The sequence below is a fragment of the Ochotona princeps genome, chromosome Y (genome assembly GCF_030435755.1).
Source record: "Ochotona princeps isolate mOchPri1 chromosome Y, mOchPri1.hap1, whole genome shotgun sequence".
Classification (NCBI taxonomy): domain Eukaryota; kingdom Metazoa; phylum Chordata; class Mammalia; order Lagomorpha; family Ochotonidae; genus Ochotona; species Ochotona princeps.
This window is the reverse complement of record NC_080866.1, coordinates 14,571,202-14,594,606: the sequence shown is the minus strand read 5'-3', so window position 1 is coordinate 14,594,606 and position 23,405 is coordinate 14,571,202. Positions and strand designations below refer to the sequence as shown.

General features: G+C 44.3%; 2 protein-coding genes across 2 annotated transcripts in view; both read right to left on the bottom strand.

Moving 5' to 3' along the window:
- Positions 1 to 14,382: 14,382 nt before the first annotated feature.
- On the bottom strand, positions 14,383 to 16,327 carry LOC131478733 (heat shock transcription factor, Y-linked-like). Its single transcript, XM_058659306.1, has 3 exons — positions 15,845 to 16,327; positions 14,663 to 15,044; positions 14,383 to 14,579 (listed from the first exon to the last, which is right to left on the bottom strand). Exons 1-3 carry the CDS (start codon positions 16,325 to 16,327, stop codon positions 14,383 to 14,385), a joined length of 1,062 nt encoding a protein of 353 aa, XP_058515289.1.
- Positions 16,328 to 21,860: 5,533 nt separating this feature from the next.
- The window catches only part of LOC131478732 (uncharacterized), a 138,564-nt gene continuing 137,019 nt past the window's right edge, over positions 21,861 to 23,405 (bottom strand). The window contains exon 4 of the mRNA XM_058659305.1: positions 21,861 to 22,085. Coding sequence (XP_058515288.1) covers positions 21,861 to 22,085 — 225 coding nt within the window. The remainder of the gene's footprint in view (positions 22,086 to 23,405) is intronic.

The following is a 23,405-nucleotide window of genomic DNA, read 5'->3' as shown; positions in this document are numbered from 1 at the left end:
GTTCCTTCCCGTAGTGTAGATCTTCTTACTTTAGTGAGCTCCAGTGACCTTCTCGCTCTTCTCCCTACAATTTTTTGTTTCCTAGCCTGTTTCTCTGCTGGATCGGTTCCCCTCTTTCCCTTCTCCAACCTACACCAGCTATCTGCGGTCAGCCATCTTCCTCCCACTGTCCAGCATCTTAATAATGTTATGGCTCAGGTTGATGAACAGAGAAGTGGGGGCCTTATTACACCCCTGTTGGAACACCATCCAGTTATTCAGGCATTTCTTCAAGTGACCCAAATTTTTGGATCATTTTTGTTTTTCTGGTTGAATATTAGTTAACTGTATATGTCTGCACTCACTACTGTGCCTTCTTTTCTACTCCATTTTGATTGTTTGTGTTTCAGTGCCAACTCCTGATTACTTGGATTGCCTTGACCACACAGTGTACCTGGAAGTCTGGAAGTGTGATTCCTCCAGCATTGTGTTCATTCTTCATCAGAACATTGCATATGATGGATTCATGTCTGTTTCTGAAAAGGATGTTGTGCGATGTCACTGGAATCCAATTGAATCTGTTTAGTACAGCCTGTCAGGAGGACATTTTAATATTGTTGAGCCTGCAGCACTGGCACATGATGTATTTGTACAGCTTAAATGTCATCTTGTACTTTGAATTTTTAAAGTTTCTGTACTTCCATCCTAGAGGACGTAGCCATCTTTAGGCTTAAGAGAAGGTTTTCAAGTTTCTCTGCTAATTCAAAGGTGACTGCGCATAAAAGTTACTTCTCAGCTTAGACTTATTTGCATACACTAGGAGCATTGATTTTTATGCATTGACTTGTTACCCAATCAACCCACCCAGTTCTCCTCTGAGGGCCTAGAGCCTTGTGATTTGTCCATTTGGTTCTGCTCTATACAGCATCATGTCATTTGAGAACAGGCATAGATTTAATTTCTCCTCTCTGTCTTCAGTTCCTTCAATGGATCAGTCTTGCCCAATAGCTCTAGCAGCAGGGATATTGAGCTGTAGTTCGGTTCATTTGTTGTGTGGAGCCTGGCGTTGATGTTTCCTCATGCTCTAGGTAAAGAAGATTTCTTTACAATTGCTTTCCAAGTTACTGTTCAGTTCAGCAGAAACACATGCAAGTTGCTAGTTGTTTAGCAAATATGGAAATGTCTCAATTTGTATCAGGAAACATATCTCAGGTCTAGATGGCTTGACCTGGAACAGGTCTTAAAATGCAAGAAAAATGTGCCTTTTCGTGTCTTCATGTTTAGGATGTTACTGCTTCTCAGAACCAGGGTCCTGTTAAATTGCAAAACTCCACTTAGGATGATGAGTGAGGAATAGCACAGGCATCAAGTGAAATCTGTGTTGTTGAGGAATTTTGTTTCTACACGTAATCCCATCATGTAGAATTGTATTAGGCCATGCCAGGAATCAAATCCTATGAAGTGGTTTATTACTTTACGTAGGAGACAATTCACGTTTATTTTTCTAACTCTACTGCAATAGGGTTTGTAGACAATGGTAGTGTTGTGTTTTTGGTTCTCTGTGCTTGTCGGCTGTTGGTGTATGTGTCATTCTCTCAGTAATTTTTCTCATTTTGGAATCGATTATTTTACTAAGCATAATCATTCCCAACTAGACACAAACACTTTTACAAAAGAAGTGTCATTAAAACCAGAAAAAGCGAGAGATTATTACGATTTGAAGTAGTAGAGGTTGGCCCAATGCACTGGGACACTGCACCCGCATGGGAGACCCGGAAGAGGTTCCAGGTTCCCGGCTTCAGATCGGCGTGCACCAGCCTGTTGCGGCTCACTTGGGGAGTGAATCATCGGACGGAGAATCTTCCTCTCTGCCTCTCCTCTCTGCACATCTGACTTTGTAATAGGGTGAATGAATCTTAAAAAAAAAAAAAAAAAAAAAAAAAAAAAAAAAACAGAAAAAGCTCTGATTAAGAATCCCACATCTGGGCCGGGAGGCGTGGCCTGGTGGCTAAAGTCCTCGCCTTGACCTCGCCTGGACCCTATATAGGCACCGGTTCCAATCCCAGCGGCTCTACTTCCCATCCAGCTCCCTGCTTGTTGCCTGGGAAAGCAGTTGAGGACAGCCCAATGCTTTGGGACCCAGAAGAGTTTCCTGGTTCCCGACTTTGGATCAACACAGCACGAGCCATTGCGTTTACTTGGGGAGTGAACCATCGGATGGAAGATCTCTCTGTCTCTCCTCCTCTCTGTATAACTGACATTGCAATAAAAATAAATAAATCTTATAAAATAAAAAGAATTCCATATCTGTAACCCATGGTTTGGAGGATGAAGTTGATGCAATTTTCCACATATTTGCTATTGAGTATTGAACTAGGAAGAATATCTAAAGTAAATAAGCAAGGAAATAAATAGATAAGTGAATAAGTAAAACCTGAATCTCTAAAAATGCAGTGCAGAGTTTAGAAAAGTCATCTCCCCAAATATAAGGGGCATTTTAGTTGGACATTTTAAATATGTGGTTGGATTCATGAGGTTGCAAGACACATAGGATCAGAAGAGCTATTTGTGATTATTAAGGATGTTTCCACCTTGACAAAGTGTACCCAAGAGTAGCTTATACAAACAAATCAGGATAGGATTGAGCAAGTAAATTTCTTTGTTTTAACATTTATTTAATTTTATTGCAAAGTCAGATACACAGACAGGATGGGAGACCAAGAGGAAGATGTTCTGTTCGATGATTCACTCCCCAAGTGACCACAATGGCTGGTTATGGTGCCCATCTGTAGCCAAAAGCCAGAAAACTCCTCCAGGTCTCCTACATGGATGCAGGGTCCCTAGGCTCTGGGCAATCCTCAATTGCCTTTCCTGGCCATGGCAAGGAGTGTGATGGCAGGCAGAGCTGTAGAAATTAGAGCCAGCAATCAGATGGGATCCCATGAGTGTTTAAGCCAAGGACTTTAGCCACCAGCCCACCACGCTGGGCCTGACCAAATGTATTTTCCTCTCAGCACTTTATTGCCAAAATTTCCATGGTGACATGCCAAGGAAAGACCCTAAATTGCATAGATGTGAGCCCAGTCTACCTTCACGGGACATGAAACAAGACCTACAGCTGATGACACATTTCAAAGCCAAATCCCATGTGAGAAAGGAGGGACGTAATGCAGTAACTGAAAGAAAGAAATTGCACACAGGATTGATAATGTTCAATAAAAGCTCACTTATCAAAGGAGCTGAAATAATAGTGGCCCTAGGAATCAGAAGTGGGTAGAAACATCTCATCTTACCAGCTATACAAAAGCTGAGTATAGATGCCAAGGACACAGATGTACTGAATAATCACAAGCATCATAAACTGATGCTAATGTCGATTATCTTCACGTAAAGGCATGAGGGTAATAGAAGGAAAGAGTGGGAGTGTTATGCAAGAAGATGAAGAGCACATTGTTTCATTTCAATGATATAACAGAATGCAGGTGGTGTATGTTCTGCAATACAAAGAGGCATATTGGCTCAATTGTTCAACAGCACCAACTAGATATTTGCTGAGTACAGAAAGAAAAGTGCACACAACTGGAAGGGAAGTATAGAGCAGATACCCTATGTTCCTTTGAAGGGAAACGTGCAGGGGTAAGTAACCTCTGTACCTAATGTCAAAACAGCAATCTCTTAACAGAAATATTGAATTCATGATAAATCCATTCATGATTTTTAGGTGACCTACATGATTGCATCTGCATCAATCTATGCTGCCTTTGGACAACTACCATGGTAGTGAAGTGGCGGGCATCCACTGGACCTGAAAACTCAATAGTGTAGGTGGAGGCACCTTGAAGAACTTAGATGTGACACAGAGAATATCTTCTGCTCAAAGATGTAGATTACAATACTCTGCCCACTATGAATAGCAGATGTTACATTGGCAATGCCAATAAGCCAACTCATGCATATTCAATCAGAGCACAAGTGCTTTGACTTTTCTCAATGTAGTGGCTGTCTAGAAGATGCTGTCCATGACTCCTTTATCTCAGTTGATTGCAGGGCAACAGGAGTTGTATTTCATCACTGGTGTGCAGTAACAACAAATGTTTTAGAAGACACTGTATGGATGACTCTGTGTTTGGATACAGATTTGCATATGGCCTCTTCTTATTTATTTCACCTGCCAGATGATTTTCAATTAAGCATTACTTAGTTTAAACAACACTACATTCATGAATCCTTTTCCATTTCATTGAAAAAGAAATGAAGTCTTCTGCTGCTCTCAAGAACATGTCAGACATGGGTTTTTCCACAGACTTTCTTCCAAGAAAATTTAGGATGAAAAATAAACAGTTACAACACAAAGCTTCCATAAAGCAAAATGGTCCAGAGCCATGAGTTCAAATATGCTCTGAATGAATGAAGGGGATTACCCAATGTTCAGAAAGCTTTACTTGATGCAGCGAACGTTGCAAGATGAATGACACAACTAGAGAAACCTTCTGTTTTGAGAAATAGCCAGTGCTGCTTCCACATTACTGAAAACTGAACTCCCATACAGCTGATTTCAAGCTAATGTATCACACTTATTTCATTTATGATGTAATCCTCCACTGTCGTCAGTAACTTAAAACAGCCCCAGAGTTTACATGTGTGTGTGCTTGGATTACAAATAAATTGTGTTCTATCAATACTTGTATGTATTGGAGTATATGTAAATGCAAATATTCCCTGGCACAAAACAAGACTGGGTTTGTTTAAAATATTAAAACCTACCAGCTTCGCTGAGCACCATGCATTGAAACTGCAGACAGTTAAGTAAAAAAGAAGAAAATAACTCAGCATACAAATGATCAGAATCTAAACTTCATGCTGATGAATGAAAACTGAGTTACAAAAATTGTGAGGTAATCTACAAAGAAATAAATAACTCCTAAATATCAATAGACCATGTACAACCTCAAAGATGTATTTATGGCAGTACAAAAATAAGTATGAAATCAGAGCCCACAGCAAATCTAGACATGTCCGTGACATTAGGCCATCTTTCCATCTGAAAGAGCTGAAGTAAACAAACACAAGACTAGCAAATACAACCAATAAAATCAGGCCATGTGTGAAACAAATAGAGTGACAAAAAACAACTTATACTATCAGTAGGTGAATGAGTCAAATCTTGTGAATATGTACAATCCTTACTCCATTTGGGACACACTTCAGAATGGGAAAAGGAACATGAATCTGTAAAATAGGCAGCAGCAAAGACATGGTGGCCCAAACATACATTGAACAAGCAGGAATGATTGCAAGCAGGCACATGACAACAAATCAGAGGAAATTTCTGGAAATAAAAAATCTCCCCATCATAGTAATGACATAATTAAAAATGTCAATGGTTCTATTGTCAAGGTAGAGTGCGAGTGAGGAATTGAGTCCTCCCTGCACCCACAAGGAAAACTCAAGGCCTCCATGTGCACACTGCTCAATTCCTACAAATGAGTCAGGACAAACTTGTCTGAATGCTGCACAAGACCAACAAAACAGCAGCCAGAAAGACAATCCTTCAAAATTCCTTCCATCATCACCTTAATATCAAAACTGGAAAGAAAGACAACATCAAAGCAAGCGTACACCAATATTTCTTATGAACACAAGTGCAAAATCCTTCAGAAGACATCATATTCTCTCCCTGAACAATACATCAGAAAGTAGATTCAGCAGAACCAGGTGGGATGTCTAAATCCCACACAGGGATGCTTAAAAGTTGCATACTCCCAGGATATGAAATACACAGCTATAAAATATGCATAGCTACTCCTCAATAAAACGTAGACAAGCAAAGGAACAGTTCAATCTACCTTCTCAATATGCTAGTAGAGTACCATGCCATGATACCCTTAGAGCAGAAAGCAAAGGTTGCATCTGCTACCAGAATTCTCCACCTTGCCTGGACATTAGAGAAAAAGCTTTGGATGGCAAAATGGGAGAGAATGAAGTGGACAAACTGTTGGGAACCCATTTATCTCATAACAACCGTGTTATACAAAATTTTATCACTAAGAGTGAAAAAAATGACTGACCATGGAGGGCTGATGTAGAGGGGGAAGCAGAGAGAGAGGGCCAAAGAGTGCCGGAAGAAGGAGCAAGTATAGTTAAAAATAGTATAAGCAGGTGTGCGAACCTCCCAGGACACTGCGGAATCAACAAGATCCACGCAATCTGGAGAATCAACCAAAAATAACAACAACAAAAAAACCAAGGCAGCATGTGGTGGTCGGCATAGCAGCGCCTCGAAAAGGGTGATTTTGGAACCCAGCAGGGGAAAGGCCCACGGGAATTTTGACCGGAGAATATACAGGCAACTTTGGGAAGTCCTTGCACAAAGCCCCATCCAGTGGCGGCTAGAGACTGCAGGAGTGCTGAAACCTCTATCACTGGTGGCAATATTGGTAACCTTGGTGGGACCCAGGCAATGACAGGGACGGCTAACTAACACACATTCCCCCATAACTTAACGCTGCGCTACCGGAAGGGCGCTAGGATGCTGAGGTTCAGTGTCAGGCAGCTGTGGCAGCGAGGGTGAAATCCACAGGATCACAGCTAAACTAAGTTCTGGGCCAACCCAGGCCGGAGAAAAAGGCGGTGGAGCGGGGTTGCCAGATCCCGTAACTCAGACAAAAAAACAAAGCAAAAAAAAAAAAATCCAAGAGACAAGATGGGCCCCTAGGAGCTGAAACCTAAGGCGCTGAAACCTAAGGTGCTGAAACCTGAAACCCAGAAGGGAAACAAAAAAAAAACAAAAGCTCCCTGGGCCAGAAGGAAAACAAAAACCTAGGTTAGCAAGACCTCAGGCCACCCACTAGGTGGCAACAGAGGTCAAGGGTGAGAATCCAGCAACACCTGGGGCCACAAATATGAGACGGAATAAGAGAGTTAGTGACATAGACACAGCTTGCTCCGCCCCAAAAAGCCACCATAAAGCCTGGTCAATCGCAGAGATTACAGATGAAGAAATTGAAGACGTCTCTGATAAGGAGTTCAGAAAAATAACTATAAAACTCTTCAGAGACAATGAAAAACAATGGGACGAGCTCAAAGATTTTAAAAACCACATAATCACAGAAACAAAATCACTCAAGAACGAGATCCTAGACTTGAAGAACAAAGTTGAGAGCTTAGCCAACAGAATTACAGCAGCAGAAGACAGGATATCCGACTTAGAAGATTCCCAGAATGAAAGCAGGCAGATTATTAACCAACTAGAGTCACAACTACCCAAGGCAACCAAGACGATCCAGGAGATGAACGACAACATCAAGAAGTCAAATATCAGAATCATGGGGCTCCCAGAAGGAGTGGAAAGAGAGACAGGCACACAACCAGTACTTGAGGAAATTATGCAGGAGAACTTCCAAAATACCTGCAGCATGAACCCAATCCAAATTCAGGAAGACCAGAGGACTCCCCACAGTGTGGACCCAAAACGATCCTCTCCAAGATACGTGGTAATCAAGCTACCCTCTAATGAATACAAAGAAAGAATCCTAAGGTTAGTACGAACCAAAGAGAAGCTTACATTTAGGGGCAGAACCATCAGAATCACTGCCGACTTCTCAGAACAGACACTCCAGGCAATAAGGGAGTGGAACAAAATCTTTCAAGTACTGAAAGAGAACAACTGTCAACCAAGAATACTCTACCCAGCAAAGATTTCATTTGTATACGAGAACAAAACTAGATACTTCCACAGCAAAGAGAAATTAGAAGAATATGCCAACACAAAACCAACTCTACAAAGTCTCCTTAGAAATGCGCTACTCCCAGAGAAAAAGGAAGCAAGCCATAAGCAAGGATGGCAATCAGGGAGATCTCAATAAAGTCCATCCACAGACATGACAATCAATTACCAACAACCTCAAAAACACAGGCATATGTCACAGCAAAATTATAATTTCTCAATATTAGCCCTCAACACAAACGACTTGAATTTATCACTCAAAAGGCACTGATTAGCAGACTGGGTTAAAAATCAGGACCCAACTATATGCTGCTTGCAAGAAACACATCTAACCAGAAGAAACTCCAGGAAACTAAAAGTAAAAGGGTGGAAACAAATATTCCATGCCAATGGACAAAAAAAAAGGCGGGTGTGGCAGTCCTATTCTTAGATGATACGGACTTCAAAGTAATGAACGTCAAAAAGGACAGGGAAGTGCGCTAGATCTTTTTGAAAAGGAGGATCCAACAATAACCAATCGCCATTCTTAACATTTATGCTCCTAGCCCGGATGCACCCAGCTATGTGAAACAACTACTTTTGGACTTAAAGGGAGACATAGATGAACATACGATAATTCTGGGAGATCTGAAAACCCCACTAACACCAATAGATAGATCAAAGCAGTGAAAGCTCAACAGAGAAGCCACAGAACTCACACAAACAATAGAACAACTGGACCTAATAGACATCTATAGAATATTTCATCCTAAGGACACAGACTACACCTTCTTCTCAGCAGTGCATGGCACCTTCTCCAGGATAGACCACAGAATAGGACACAAAGCAAGTTTAACTAACTACAAAAATATCAGAATCATACCATGTACCTTCTCAGACCATCACGGAGTGAAACTGGAAATCAACAACTCAAAATGCCCAGGAAACATGTAAACTCCTGGAGGCTGAACAATATGCTATTAAACGAACAATGGGTTAGAGAAGAAATTAAAGACGAGATCAAAAAATTTATGGAAACCAATGAAAACCCAGATACAAACGTCCAAAACTTATGGGACACTGCCAAAGCAGTGTTACGTGGTACGTTTATTGCAATTAGCACACACGTCAAAGCCCAAGCAAGGCAACAAATGCAGGAATTAAGCACACACCTCCAGGAACTGGAAAAGCAACAGCAGAAGGACCACACAAACAAGAGGAAACAAGAAACTATCAAAACAAGACAAGAACTAAATCAGAAAGAAATTTAAAAAAACATTCAGAAAATAAATGAATCAAAAAGCTGGTTCTTTGAGAGGATAAACAAAATAGATACACCAGCGGCCTGACTGTCAAAGAAAAAACAAGACAAAGCAAGAATTAGCAGCATCAAAGATGAAAAAGGCAACATAACAGACACTACTACCATTAAGGAAATAATTAGAAATTATTACAAAGAACTATACACCAAAAAATCCTGTAACCACTTGGAAATGGAAAGATTCCTAGACTTCCACCTCTTACCAAAACTCACCCCAGAAGCAACAGAAGACCTGAGTAAATCCATTACCGAATCAGAAATAGAATCAGTGATTAAAGAGCTCCCAAAAAAGAAAAGCCCATGCCCAGATAGTTTTACCGCAGAATTCTACAAAACATTCCTACCAGAGCTAACCCCAATCTTTTACAAGCTCTTCAAAACAATAGAAAAGGAAGCAACTCTTCCAAACCCATTCTATGAAGCCAACATCACCTTAATCACCAAACTGAATAGAGAATTAACAGAGAAGGAATACTACAGACCGATCTCCCGGATGAACGTTGACGCTAAGATTCTCAACAAAATCCTATCCAATAGAATACAAAAAAAACATCAGACAGATCATCCATCCAGACCAAGTAGGTTTCATCCAGGGAATGCAGGGATGGTTCAACATAAGGAAATCCATCAATGTGATACATCACATCCAAAAACTGAAGAACAAAAACCATATAATAGTATCAATAGATGCAGAAAAAAACTTCGACAAAATTCAACACCATTTCATGTTAAAAACCCTAACCAGGGTGGGGATAGAAGGAAAAATCCACAATATAATCAAAGCAATATATGAAAAACCCAATGCCAGCATCATACTAAATGGAGAAAAACTGGATCCCTTCCCACTGAGATATGGAACAAGACAAGGCTGCCCACTATCACCACTGCTAATCAATATAGTCCTAGAGGTACTTGCAGAAGCCATAAGACAAGACAAAGAAATCAAAGGAATCCAAATGGAAAATGAAGAAGTCAAGCTTTGACTATTCGCAGACGACATGATTCTTTACATAGAAGAACCAAAAAACTCCATACAAAGACTCCTAGAACTCATATGAGAATTTGGCAGAGTGGCAGGATACAAGATAAATGAACAAAAATCAACAGCCATAGTGTAAGCATACGGCCGCAAGATGGAAGAAGATCTAACCAACAAGCTACCATTCAAAATAACAGAGAAAAGCATGAAGTATCTGGGAATAAATTTAATCAAAAGCTAGAAGACCTTTATGAAGAAAATTACCAAACACTCAAAAAACAAATAGAACAAGACCTCGAAAGATGGAACAACATCCCATGCTCCTGGTTAGGCAAAATTAATATCATCAAAATGTCTATGCTACCAAAAGCAATATATACATTCAATGCAATCCCAATCAAATTACCCACAGCATTCTTCATCGAACTGGAAAAAATGATACACAGATTCATCTGGAAACACAAAAAACCACGATAAGCCAGAATCATTCTGAAGAACAGGAACTTAACAGGGGGAATCACAGTACCGGATCTATGGACATACTATAGGGCAGTGGTCATCAAAATAGCCTGGTAATGGCACAAAGATAGAGAGGAAGATCAGTGGAACAGAATAGAAACAACAGATGGAAACCCACACAGATAAAGTCAATTAATCTTTGACAAAAAGACAGACAACAACCCAAGCAAATGGAAAGGTCTGTTCAATAAATGCTGTTGGGACAACTGGTTGATAGACTGCAGAAACAAAAAGATAGACCCATATCTCTCACCATACACCAAGATCGAATCTAAATGGATAAAAGACCTAAACCTACATCCAGAAACCTTCAAACGTTTGGAAGAAAATGTTGGAAACACGCTGCAACACTTACGGGTAGGCCCTGACTTCCTAAAAAAGACTCCAAAAGCAGTAGAAATTGAGACCAAAATAAACAATTGGGACCTCATCAAACTAAGAAGCTTCTGTACAGCAAGGGAAACAATCAACAAAGTGAAAAAACAACCTACAGAATGGGAGAAGATCTTTGCACACTACATAGGAGATAGAGGGCTGATCTCTAGAGTATATAAAGATCTCCAGAGAAACCAAAACACCAGAACAAACAAACTGCTCAAGAAATGGGCACGGGAAATGGGCAGACGTTTAACAAAAGAACAAGCCCAAATGGCAAACAAGCATATGAAAAAATGCTCAAGTTCCCTGGCAATAAGAGAAATCCAAATGAAGACAACAATGTGATACCACCTAACTCCAGTAAGGATGGCACACATACATAATGCCACCAATACTTGCTGCCCAGCATGTGGGGAAAACGGAACCCTTCTCCACTGCTGGTGGGACTGCAGACTTGCACAGCCTCTATGGAAATCAGTTTGGCGAATACTCAAACAACTGAAAATCAACATTCCATATGATCCAGCAATAGCACTACTAGGGATATATCCAAAAGATCTCCTACACAAGAAACCAACATGCACACCTATGTTCATAGCAGCACAATCTACAATCGCAAAAACTTGGAAGCAGCCAAAATGCCCATCAATAGAAGACTGGATAAGAAAGCTATGGTTCATCTACTCTATGGAATACTACTCAGCTATTAAAAAAAACGAAATGCCGTTCTTTGTGGTCAAATGGGCCCTACTGGAATCCATCATGCTAAGGGAAATGAACCAATCCAAAAAAGTTAAATACCACATGTTCACCTTAATCTGAGATGAAAAGATGACAACTTGGAAGATAGTACCTGTATATTGTAATATCAGTGCAATCCCTAACAACCTGTATCCAATGCAATAAGATAACGTGATATAATCTATAAACCAACAATTAATGTCAGAATACTTAAGATCTACATCGAAAAACTGTAAAACCTACTATACCCTCAATACGCTATGTTCACCTGTAATGGGGAGGAAGTGCAGGGAAATCTTTCAGGACCATAAAAAGAGTGAGAAAAAGGTACAATATAGCCTATCAAGATCAAATCTGGTAATTCATAGACAACAGATTAAAGCGGCACTAAACAACAATAAAACTACTATACCAATGCATGAGGGGGTAATCTGGTGCGATCCTGAGAACCTCTTAACAGGAGGTCATGTGCGTGGAGCAGGGGGGCACTCCAGAGTGGAGCAGGTGGTAAGGAGGAAGAATGGATCCCAAACATGAAGACTCCCAAACCTTCACCACAAACTATTAATACGAGCAACAAGGACTATATCCCAACAGCCAAGGAGGCCACAGGGAATTGGATGCCCTCGGAGGCCGAGTATTCTGAGGTCACCCACCCCCAACCGGAGCTTCCACAGGGGATGGAAGAAGTCCAAACACTACCGTGCAGAAACCAACATCATCGGAAAGACAACCAGAAGCCCTGACGGTGTGCAGAAACAGAAGAACAATAAATGTCCTTCAGGACCAGGAAGGAGAGCTGTCTCTGGTCCGAGAGCCTGGCTCCACCTTTGGACCCCGCCCTCCCTCGCAATGACCATTGGGATCGCTTCGAAAACCCCTCACAGCAAACAACAATACAAACTAAAAAACCTAAAATAAATAGACAAACAACAGAAAGTAGAACTTGAAATCTGACAGGAAAGAGCTGGCGTGGATTGGCTCATGCCTCACTGGGTGGGACAGATTAGTTACTCCTCACTATGGTGTTGAGGATTTTCCTGCACACCCGCCCCCCCAAAAAATGTTCTGCCCCTTAAATGTTGACAAATGTCTTGTTAGAGTTACAAGCCAGTCTAGATTATCCTAAAATCTGCCAAGATCAGTAAAATTATACTTCAACACAACAAATTGCTAAATACTAAAATGAAATAGACACGAGACAGCTGAATGGTACCTTATAGCCACTTTAAGGTATATAGCAACCGGTCCTGTATATAAACTAAAACTGAAATGTCAGTGAGCTAATCATAGGTTGTGGTTAGGACTTGCTTTTTTTTTTTTTTAACATACTGGTTACTCAAAACCATGTCAATTCCATAATATTGCACATTGTTGTTGATGCTATATTGGGACTCTTAATTGATTGTGATGATATTCTATGAGCTCTAACTTCGGACCAGAAATGGTCTCCCCAAGAAACTGCTCAACCAATCTAGACAATAAGCAGCTGGACTCTATGCTTGGTATATGTTTGCAAGGAAAAAATCTTGATTGAATTTAAACTGTAATACTGCATCAAGGTGGAGGAATCCACCAGGGGGGGAGGGGAGGGGGAGGGGTGGGGGGATTCCCAGAGCCTATGAAACTGTCACATAATGCAAAATAATTAATAAAAAATATATAATAAAAAAATAATCACCAAAATGTCATAGATTTCATGCCACTCTCGGCCAATGCTTACCACACTCGTCTCTGTGCTCTGCAGATTCTCAGCAGGGCTCACTCCGATGTGTACTCTAAGATACTGCACACAAGGAACTGTCGCAGTGTGTCTCTACTGAAAACCTGAATTACTAGATGCAAGGCTGTCTTGATGCTAATATGCCCTCACCACACCTTGGTGTCTGAGACACATTGCTTCCTCTCAGAGACCCTGGCCTTGCCCTGAATTTAGAAATGCCATGCCTGGATGAGGGTGTTCACATTCATTAGGCACATGATATGGCTTCACTATTGGGATTGACTGGACAGTAAGAGTGTCTGAAGCCAGGATCTCTCTACAGAGTAGAGTTATACACACTCAGACTCTTCCCTTGCAGAATTTGTGAGGAAAAATTGTAAAGGATGAGCTGCTTTTGCACTTGTATCTTCTCCAGTTATTACAGCAGGAGAAAGGTATGAGCTGGAGTATCAAATCATTCCATTTTACATTTCCAAAATTATCCCGAGGCTGTAAGAACCAGTACCACCTCAACACTGGCATGCATCTGTCCACTCAAATCTCCACAGATTCTGTGAATTAGTCAGATAGGGCAGGCATACCAGAGAAGTAGGCAGAGTAGAGGGGCAGGTTGCCTGAGCCAAGAATTATGATGGACCCTTGTCCTGCCCCCTCACAGCTTTTGCTGATACCTAACCACAATGCCAACAACCATTGCTCTCCTTCTTATTTTGACAAAGGAGGTACTCGTCTGATTTCTGTAAGTAGTGCCACATCTGTAAGAAGTATGGAAGTTGTTACTTGTTCTCTTATCCATGTTGAACACTCAGCATGAATGTCAGGCTATTCCCTGGCAATATCCCATGTTGTTGCATCCCAATAGCATGCTGAGAATGAAACACATAAGCCATGATATGCATTGATGTTTTATTTGCAAAATTATGCAAGTGTATTATTTGCAGCATTCACCCACTGGCTAAGTTCTATGAACTGCTTCCACAGAGGGAATGCAAAGGTGTAACAGCAGTTTTCATGGTCATTTTGTAGTGTTAGTGGGGTCATTTTGGAAATGAGTAAGAGGGCAAGCAAAAGATGGCGGTGGCATCATTCTCATGGGGATGTGTGGATTGCCTGCCAGGAATGGGGGATGAGATGATTGTTGATGGGACCAGAATTCCCGGTATGTGAGGGGGAATCCTGATGGCTGCAGCATCATTGGGTAAGGATGAGTGTAGAGTGGCATCCTTTTGTGGTTCTGCAAATAAGAATGTGTGGTTGAAACAACATTCACGAGAGAGGCTCTAGAATAAGGATGTTGAGCATGTGAGACCAACTGACTCGGTGTCAACTGAGGAGAAATTGCAAGTGTGAGTGTGTCCTTGATGACTGCTCGTATGGCAGAAGATGATGGTGGAGCTGATAAGGCCCCTCGTATTGCTCCAGGTTCACGTGCCACGTTCTCAGCTACAGGTGGACTGCATCTGCGAGATGATGCACCAAAGCATGCATAGTTTCCAAGACTGGTGCTGTTCCGTGGAACAACACTTGCATTTCCATTATTCTTTGCTAAAACTTCCTGTGCTCGAGGTGACTCATTGGGCTGATTTTGAGGTGAGGATTCCAATGGCTGGTATTTCTTCTTAATGCTCACTCTTCTTAGAACGTGTCGTAAGAGCTGAGGACAGCCTTGTTTGAAATGTGGGTGATGGAAGAAATGCAACTGCAACAAAATTAAACATGCATCAGCAATATTTCTAGCCAGGAGAGAAGTGAACCTGTGGCAAAGAGAAACTGTGCTAACTAGCAACTGCAGAGATGCATGGCAGCTATCCTCGGCTTTCCTACTCATGTGGAATCGTGGTTAATCATGGTTAATGTAGCTGAATACACACACAGATACAGGTGTTTCTTCCTCTGAAAATCAGACAGGGTCTGTCAAGGAGCTAAGATATTTGGTAAGTGGAAAATTTTGCGTAGCAATTTGTATCAGTGTTTCATAAGCCATGTATTGAATGTTTTGGGTGCAATTATTGGTGTGTAATCTTATGTTCAGAAAGTCTTTTATTATCATAACAAATTCTCCTTACAGCAGCTATGCATACACACACACACACACACGCACACACCTTTTTAGGTAGAGAGAATTAGAGAGAGGGAGAGAGAGATTAGTTTGATATTGTTATTGGTATTAGTTGCCTATGCTTTGTTCATTAAAGCACAATTTGGTTAAAGATTGCTAAAGTGGCAAAAAAGAAAAAGAAAAAGGAGATTCCCGCACACAGCACACCAACGTGACTGTGTTGCACAACACAGAAAATGCACAACGATATTGAAGATGCACAATGATATTGAAGTTGTGAATAATAACCTATCCCACAACGACAGCAACAACAGAAAACTAAATATCCCATGTTAAATTTGAAAGCATCCTTCAAGAATCTGGATCCTTTACAAGAACTAAACACCATAAATGCATCCTATGTATTCACTTGGAATCAAAGGGTTGGAAATCTTAATCACCTTGCTTGTCCCTAAGACATCATGACATTCCGGCATAAAGTGGAATAGGGAAGCCGATCTCTGAAAAGTTGACTGCATCTTCCTGAATCCATAAAGGTTAAGCTGTCGCACAAAGCTCTTCATGTTGCACGTTTCAAAGATTCTGAAATGGCCTTTCATCTCTAAAACTTCTGTCTGAAATCGCTCTACATCTATCACGATGCAGGTTCCTCCTTCGCCCCACCAAATCGATTTGAATTCAGGGCTTTCCACTATTTGCCAAAGTTTTCTAGGAAACCCCAGAACATGCTGGTTATTCTGTTCCTGGTGACTGAATCCATCGCTAGGAGAAGACAGTCTGTCCAGCAAGGAGTGCTGGGATAAAAGCTTAAAGGCCTCTTCTTCAATCACAGACCTTAGGTGAGTATCCTCAAGGAATAGCTGGTGCCTTTCTGGAGTTTCCATGAGAATGTCTGGGCTCAGAGATTGCCGCTCACAGCACATTTTTCAAACCTGGAAGGAGTTCTGTCTCCACTCCCTCTGAGCAACTTGATTGCTGTCCCCTGGTTCCGCTGAATGATTTGAAGCCTGTTGTTCCTCTGAACGCTTGAAAGGAAATGTCCAGACTAAGCACTATCTCGCTCCACCACATCTCATACAGAGCCATTGTGACATCACTATATGCTGTTTGCTACCTCAGCAACACTTCTCACCATTGACCCAGGTGCTCCCCAACATCCCATTGACACAGAGCAGCTGGTAAACTGGGGCATGTGGACCATGCTAAAGTATATCCACAATTTCTATTAAAAATATAAAAATACATATGAGTAACAAGACATAAATCAAAGAAATGAATCCCAAGAATGGCAGAAGCCTGGCTTTCTTGCCAATGAATTAGGACAAAGGCTTCACTCAATCTACCTGTGTAAATGCTTGTGCTAGATTACTAATGCTTTCCAGATGACATCGCCTCAATGTAGTGCTGACATGTGTGAAAAGTAATCCTAACTTGCCTGAAGCAGGGATGGCAGAAACCTTTGGCTTTGGAAATGTGGTGCTGACTTCTATGTACAGGTCAGTGAGTGTAAGAGTTAGGGAGATTTCAATTCTTGGGTCAAGCAACAGCATACATGTACTTGGAAAAGGACATTCTACATAAATCAAGTTGGGAGTGGGTAATGAGCCATGCCAATGGACAAAGTTGCTGTCCATGTGGAGGTGTACCATGCTTCCTAATTTCCCCTCACACTTTATGAATTGATGTCAGCTGCAGAAACCCTGGACTAGTGCACAACAGCTTTGCTTAGGCCTGCTCTCTTCACGATGCTGAGCTATGGGAGGCTTTTGACACTTGGCTGTATCCTCTTGTGTTTAGAAGACATGCTGCAACAGGGGTCAGTGGAATAAAACTGGAAGACGATAAGGGTGCGTGGATAAGGCACAAAGAGGAATGAAACAGACCACTACAATTCCAGAATCATAATTGACAATGCTAGAAAGCTGTCTACTTTGAGAATCAAGATGGTGGAATAGGGTAAAGACACGTTTAAACAGATGGAGAAACATTTAATCAGGATGAAGCAGAGAAGACATATTCCAGGAAATAGGAAAGGACTGAACAATAGTAGAGGGGTACTTGGAAACTGACAGACACAGGAAAGCAGTGGACACAACGGTGTGGTGTTGCAGTGACTGAAACTCCAGCAGCCTTCAGCTAACAGTGATCTGAACTCCACTAGCTGCCGAAACTACACCAGCAACCAGGTGGGAAGGGACTTTTACTGGGAGCTTGGGAGGTGAGCCCAGACAAAAACTGTCTGTACTGCTGATCTGTTTGATTTGATTTGACCGGGAGCAGAGACAGAGCAGCTGATTCCAGATGGACAGTGCAAAAACAGGGTGGATTTCAGAGCTGGGTCAGCCCCCTAGAGCTGAATTGGGAGTCACTTTTGCGTAAGGAAGCAAAGGCAAGGGAATGGACTGAGCATACACTGAGCTGAGAGTGAACTCATTTCTGACTCAGTGAGCTGCCGTAACATGGCATTGTAAAGGTTCCACTCAAGACAGGTCTGGGTGTCTCTAAGACCTGATGGCCAGCAGATCAAGGACTCTAGAGGTGGCACATCAGGCGCCATTTTGAACACTGTGGCAATAGCTTTAGGCCTGCAGGGGACAACAGTGAACTGTGCACGTGCTGAGCTCATGAGAACTGGCTGAGTTCCATGGATAGCACTGGTCCTGCAGGAAATAATACCGAGTGTGGCATTGTACAGGTCAAAATAGGCCTGTGTGGCACCCAGACCTAACAATAAAAGGTTCTGACAAGATCAGTGCCACCAACAACCTAACTATATAATACGCCTGGTGTCTCTAATCTGGGATCTGCTCCAACTGGAAGTGGGAGAAAGGTTGCAGAGACAATGATATAGCCTCAGCACAGCATCGCATGGGGTGGAGAGTAGTGAGCCAGGAGCTGGGGCTGTGGATACCACAGTGGAAATCTAGCAAAGAACCCAGATCTGGAACTTGCTCGAGGTTCTCGCACAAGTGACTGCAAGCAAAGAGTTGTGTACCGACGGCAATAAGTAAAATCGCATTGTAGACCTGTGGGTGACACAGCTTAAAAACCTGCCCCAGTTTATGCTTGCAAAGAGGGAATCTCAACTGTACTTGATCAGTGGATATGCAACAAGGTGGAATATTCCACATGGGGGAAGGGCGGAGGGAGGGTTGGGGTGATTCCCAGTTCCAACAAAACTGTATCACATAATACAATGTAATCAATGAATAAAAAAGAATAAAACATATAAAAAACCTGCCCCAATTAGAAGACTCTGCTAACCAGAAGTGCAATGACCAAGAACAAAAGAAGAGACAAAAGCACAGTGAATATTACCAAAAATGTCCCTGCAATACCCTGTGCTAATCTCAGAGTTAACAGAGAGAATGTGGAACACAGCATTCATATAACTCTTTTTTTTTGTTTGTTTGTTTTTGTTTGTTTTTTTCTATTCATTTATTCATTAATTACAGTATATTCATGACACAATTTCATAGGTACTGGGATTCTCCCCCCTTCATCCCAAACCCCTCCCCCATGGTGAGTCCCCCCACCTTGATGCATAACCACAGCCCAAGTTCCGCTGAGACTCCCTAATTAAAAGCTCACACCATACAGAGTCCAGCATCCCACTTGTCCAGTCAAGTTCAACGGCCTCTTAAGGAGGCCCTCTCAGGTTTCAGGTCCTAGCCAGCAGAGCGTCACCTCAATCAATTAGATCAGCAACAATCCGGGTACGATGAGACTGGTGCAGAGTCCACTGATTGACATAGTCCATCTTAGAGTTTCCCCTCGTCCTGTTTTTCGCTGCAAACATATAGCTGAGGTGGTTGATTGATCTACTCCATCTTCTATCTTTTCTTGGTTAATGTTTTGATTCCTCCATTTTGTTCAGGGGAATCCCCAAAGAAACTTTGAGCTGTTCCCAGTCCAGGATCCTAAATACACTACTAGTAAGCACAGTGCCCGCCACAGTCCATCACTCCGATCAGCTGGTGGTTGTAATCCCTGGGTTGGTTCTATTCTGAGCCCTGACCTCCATTGGAACCGATGAGTATTGTAGCTCTTCCCGGCTCTGCCCATCACACACTCGTCCCTCACCTAAATCAGTGGGAGGTGTGCTGGTTGGGTGCTGCATTCCCTATTGGCACAGGCCATTTCACCTTGGCATTTGGTGTTTTGTACTGTTGTTATCGCAACCAAACCTGGCCAGGCCCCCTCATAGTTACAGCACTCGGATTTGCCAGTGGTTGACGTGAACCGACTCAGCCTGGTCTGCCCCCAACCTGAGCCAAATGTATGCCAGTGGGTCACTTTCCAAAGCCTCTTCTGCATTGTTTACCTCCATACTTCCTGCGTTTATTTCTAGGGTCAGTGTCCTGTCAGAGGAACTGTTCAGATTCCTCCATCAGACCCCCTCTTGGTGTCAGGTTTCATGCATACCAGCAGGTCCTTTGGCCAGCACCACTCTTCAACCCATTCTGGTTCCTGCTGTTGAGAGTTTCAGCCCAGCCACGGCTCGTTCATACCCACATATAACTCCTATATGGCTCAGTTGGGGTTGGAACCTAGCCGAGTCCGTCCCACATCTACTCTGGTCCTCCAGATCACCAAACTGTGTTGAGGTATAACCCAGCATGGTGCGTCAAGTCGGAATCCATGTATGTGCCAAGGGAGTACAACTGTGACCCGACCAGAACTCAGCCCCCTTCCAGTTCCTGCGCCCCTTACTGGTAACCTCCACCCAGCCAAGGCCTCCCCCAAGCTCCCCAACCAGGCCTGTTCCCAGCCAGTGTTAAGTATGACAGAGGTTGCTCTGGGTCAGACCAGCGCGCCCCATAGACTGTCATTCCTCCTGCAAAGACTTCTCTGGCCATTCTAAACCATCCAGTGTGGCAAGAGTTTGCACAGGGATTGGTCGACCCATATCTGACACATTCTAGCCCAGAGTATGGTTCTCAAATGCCAGACAATGTCTTACTCTTGCCTTCTGTGACCACTCTGCTGATCCCTCCTCCTATCAGGTAATGGGGTATCCTGCTGGACAAGACCAGAATTTTGCTTTTAAAGGGACTGGTGTTGGTAATCTGCACTATAAAGTGACTACAGGTTCTTCAGGGGAAGATTTACTGCCATTGAGACTTTTAAGGACTAATACACATTCACAGAAACCGTGGGTTCAGCATGGAGTGACTCCTATAGCATATCAAAGGAATCAAATTACACAATTCCCTGGGCGGGCGGACAGCAGGTGCAGCCTGGCGCCAAATGGCTCACTGGTCGGCCGCTAGCGGCTCACCCCACGCACATGGTGGTAAGCCTGGCTGTGCTAGGCTGGACCCATGGCAGGGCACCCGACCACCCCGGGCAGCATGGCTGCCCGAGGTTTGAGACGCTCAGGCCTCCACCCGGATCCTCCTCGCTCCTCCCCCACTCCAGCCGCATGGCACGCTGAGGAGGTCCAGATCCGTTTCTCAGAGCCCTGGGACAACCCCCCCCAAACCCAATGGAGGGCCATCAAACCAGGATTCTGGAAGATCAGGAAGCTGCCCACGAGCGGCTCACCCCATGTACTTACGTACATGGTGGTACGCCTTGCTGTTCTAGGCTGGAATCGTAGCAGGGCACCCGAGCACCCCGGGCAGCATGGCTGCCCAAGGTTTGAGATGCTCAGGCCCCCGCCCGCATCCTCCTAACTCCTCCCCCACTCCAGCTGCATGGCGTGCTGAGGACGTCCAGATCCGATTCTCAGAGCCCTGGGACAAACCCCCCCAAATCCAAAAGAGGGCCATCAAATCAGGATTCCGGCAGATCAGGAAGCTGCCTGCAAGCAACTCACCCCATGTTCTTACGTACGTGGTGGTAAGCCTGGCTGTTCTAGGCTGGATTCATGACAGGACACCCGAGGAACGCGGGCAGCATGGCAGCCCAAGGTTTGAGAAGCTCAGGCCTCCGCCCGGATCCTCCTAGCTCCACCCCCACTCCAGCCTCATGGCATGCTGAGGAGGCCCAGATCCGCTTCTCAGAGTCCCAGGACAATCCTCCCACAAATAAAAGCCGGCCCTCAAACCAGGATTCCGGCAACCTGGAAACCAAACGGGAGCTCTTCCCCCACTCGAGCCGCATGGCGCGCTGTGGAGGTCCAGTTCCGCTTCTCAGAGCCCTGGGACAACCCCAAGGAAACCCAATGGAGGGTCATCAAACCAGGATTTCAGCAATCTGGAAACCAAACGGGAGCTCCTCCCCACTCCAGCCACATGGCGTGCTGTGGAGGCCCAGATCTGCTTCTCAGAGCACTGGGACAACCCTCCCACTCCTAAAAGAAGGCCATCAAACCAGGATTCTAGCAGATCAGGAAGCCGCCCGCAAGTGGCTCACCCCATGCCTTACGTAAGTTTTGGTAAGCCTGGCTGTGCTAGGTTGGTCTTGTGGCAGGGCACCAGAGCAGTGCGGGCAGCATGGCTGCCCGAAGTTTCAGATGCTCAGGCCTCCTCCTGGATCTCCTAGCTCTTCCCCCACTCCCGCTGCATGGCACGCTGAGGAGGCCCTCATCCACTTCTCAGAGTCCCAGGACATCCCTCCCACTCCTAAAAGCGAGCCATCAAACAGGATTCCGGCAATCTGGAAACCGTGGGGGAGCTCCTTCCCCATTTCAGCTGCGTGGCGCACTGAGGATTTCAAGATCCGCTTCTCAGAGCACTGGGACAAGCCCCCAACAAACCCAAAAGAGGGATATCAAACCAGGATTCCGGCAGATCAGGATGTCGCCCAAGAGCGGCTCACCCTATGTATTTACGTAGGTGTTGGTAAGCCTGGCTGTGCTAGACTGGACTCGTGGCAGGGCACCCGAGCACCCTGGGCAGCATGGCTGCCTGAGGTTTGAGACGCTCAGGCCTTCGCCCGGATCCTAATAGCTCCTCCCCCACTCCAGCCTCATGGCGCACTGAGGAGACTCATATCCGCTTCTCAGAGTCTCAGGACAACCCTCCCACTCCTAAAAGAGAGCCATCAATCCAGATTTCTGGCAATCTGAAAAACACGCGGGAGTTCCTCCCCCACTCCAGGCGCATGGTGGGCTGAGGAGGCCCACATCTGCTTCTCAGAACCCTGGGACAACCCTCCCTCAAACCCAAAAGAGGGCCATCAAACCAGGATTCTGGCAGATCAGAAAGCCGCCCGCGAGCGGCTCACCTCATGTACTTACGTACGTGGTGGTAAGCCTGGCTGTGCTAGGCTGGACTCGTGGCAGGGCACCCGAGCAGCCCAGGCAGCATGCCTGCCCGAGGTTTGCGACGCGCAGGCTTCCGCCCGGATCCTAATAGCTCCTCCCCCACTCCAGCTGCATGGCGCACTGAGGAGACCCACATACGCTTCTCAGAGTCTCAGGAAAACCCTCCCACTCCATAAAGAGGGCCATCAAACCAGATTTCTGGCAATCTGGAGACCGCGAGGGAGCTCCTTCCATATTCCAGCCGCATGGAGCTCTGAGGAGGCCCAGATCCGCTTCTCAGAGCCTTGGGACAACCCTCCCACTCCAAAAAGAGGGCCATCAAACCAGCATTCCAGCAGATCAGGAAGCTGCCCGCGAGTGGCTCACCCCATGTACTTACTTAGGTGTTGGTAAGCCTGGCTGTTCTAGGCTGGACACGTGGCAGGGCACCCGAGCATCCCGGGCAGCATGGCTTCCTGATCTTTGAGACGCTCAGGCCTCCGCCTGGATCTTCTTAGCTCCACCCCGACTCCAGCCGCATGATGCGCTGAGGAGGTCCCGATCTGCTTCTTAGAGTCCCAGGACAACCCTCCCACTCCAAAAAGAGGGCCATCAAACTAGATTTCTGGCAATCTGGAAACCGCGCGGCAGCTCCTCCCCCATTCCAGCTGCGTGGCGTGCAGAGGATTTCCAGATCCACTTCTCAGAGCAATGGGACAAGCCCCCATCAAACCCAAAATAGTGCAATCATGTCAGGATTCCGGCAGATCAGGAAGCCGCCCGCGAGTTGCTCACCCCATGTACTTATG

Bases quoted from the DNA above. Each gene is read 5' to 3' on its own strand.
- LOC131478733 (XM_058659306.1), bottom strand. From the start codon at position 16,327: ATGTGCTGTGAGCGGCAATCTCTGAGCCCAGACATTCTCATGGAAACT. The intron at 15,045-15,844 runs GTGATTAAGATT...ATTTTGTTGCAG, and splicing joins ATGTCTTAGGGACAAGCAAG to TTGCATTTCTTCCATCACCC. The intron at 14,580-14,662 runs GTCAGTTGGTCT...TCTTATTTGCAG, and splicing joins TTCTCCTCAGTTGACACCGA to AACCACAAAAGGATGCCACT.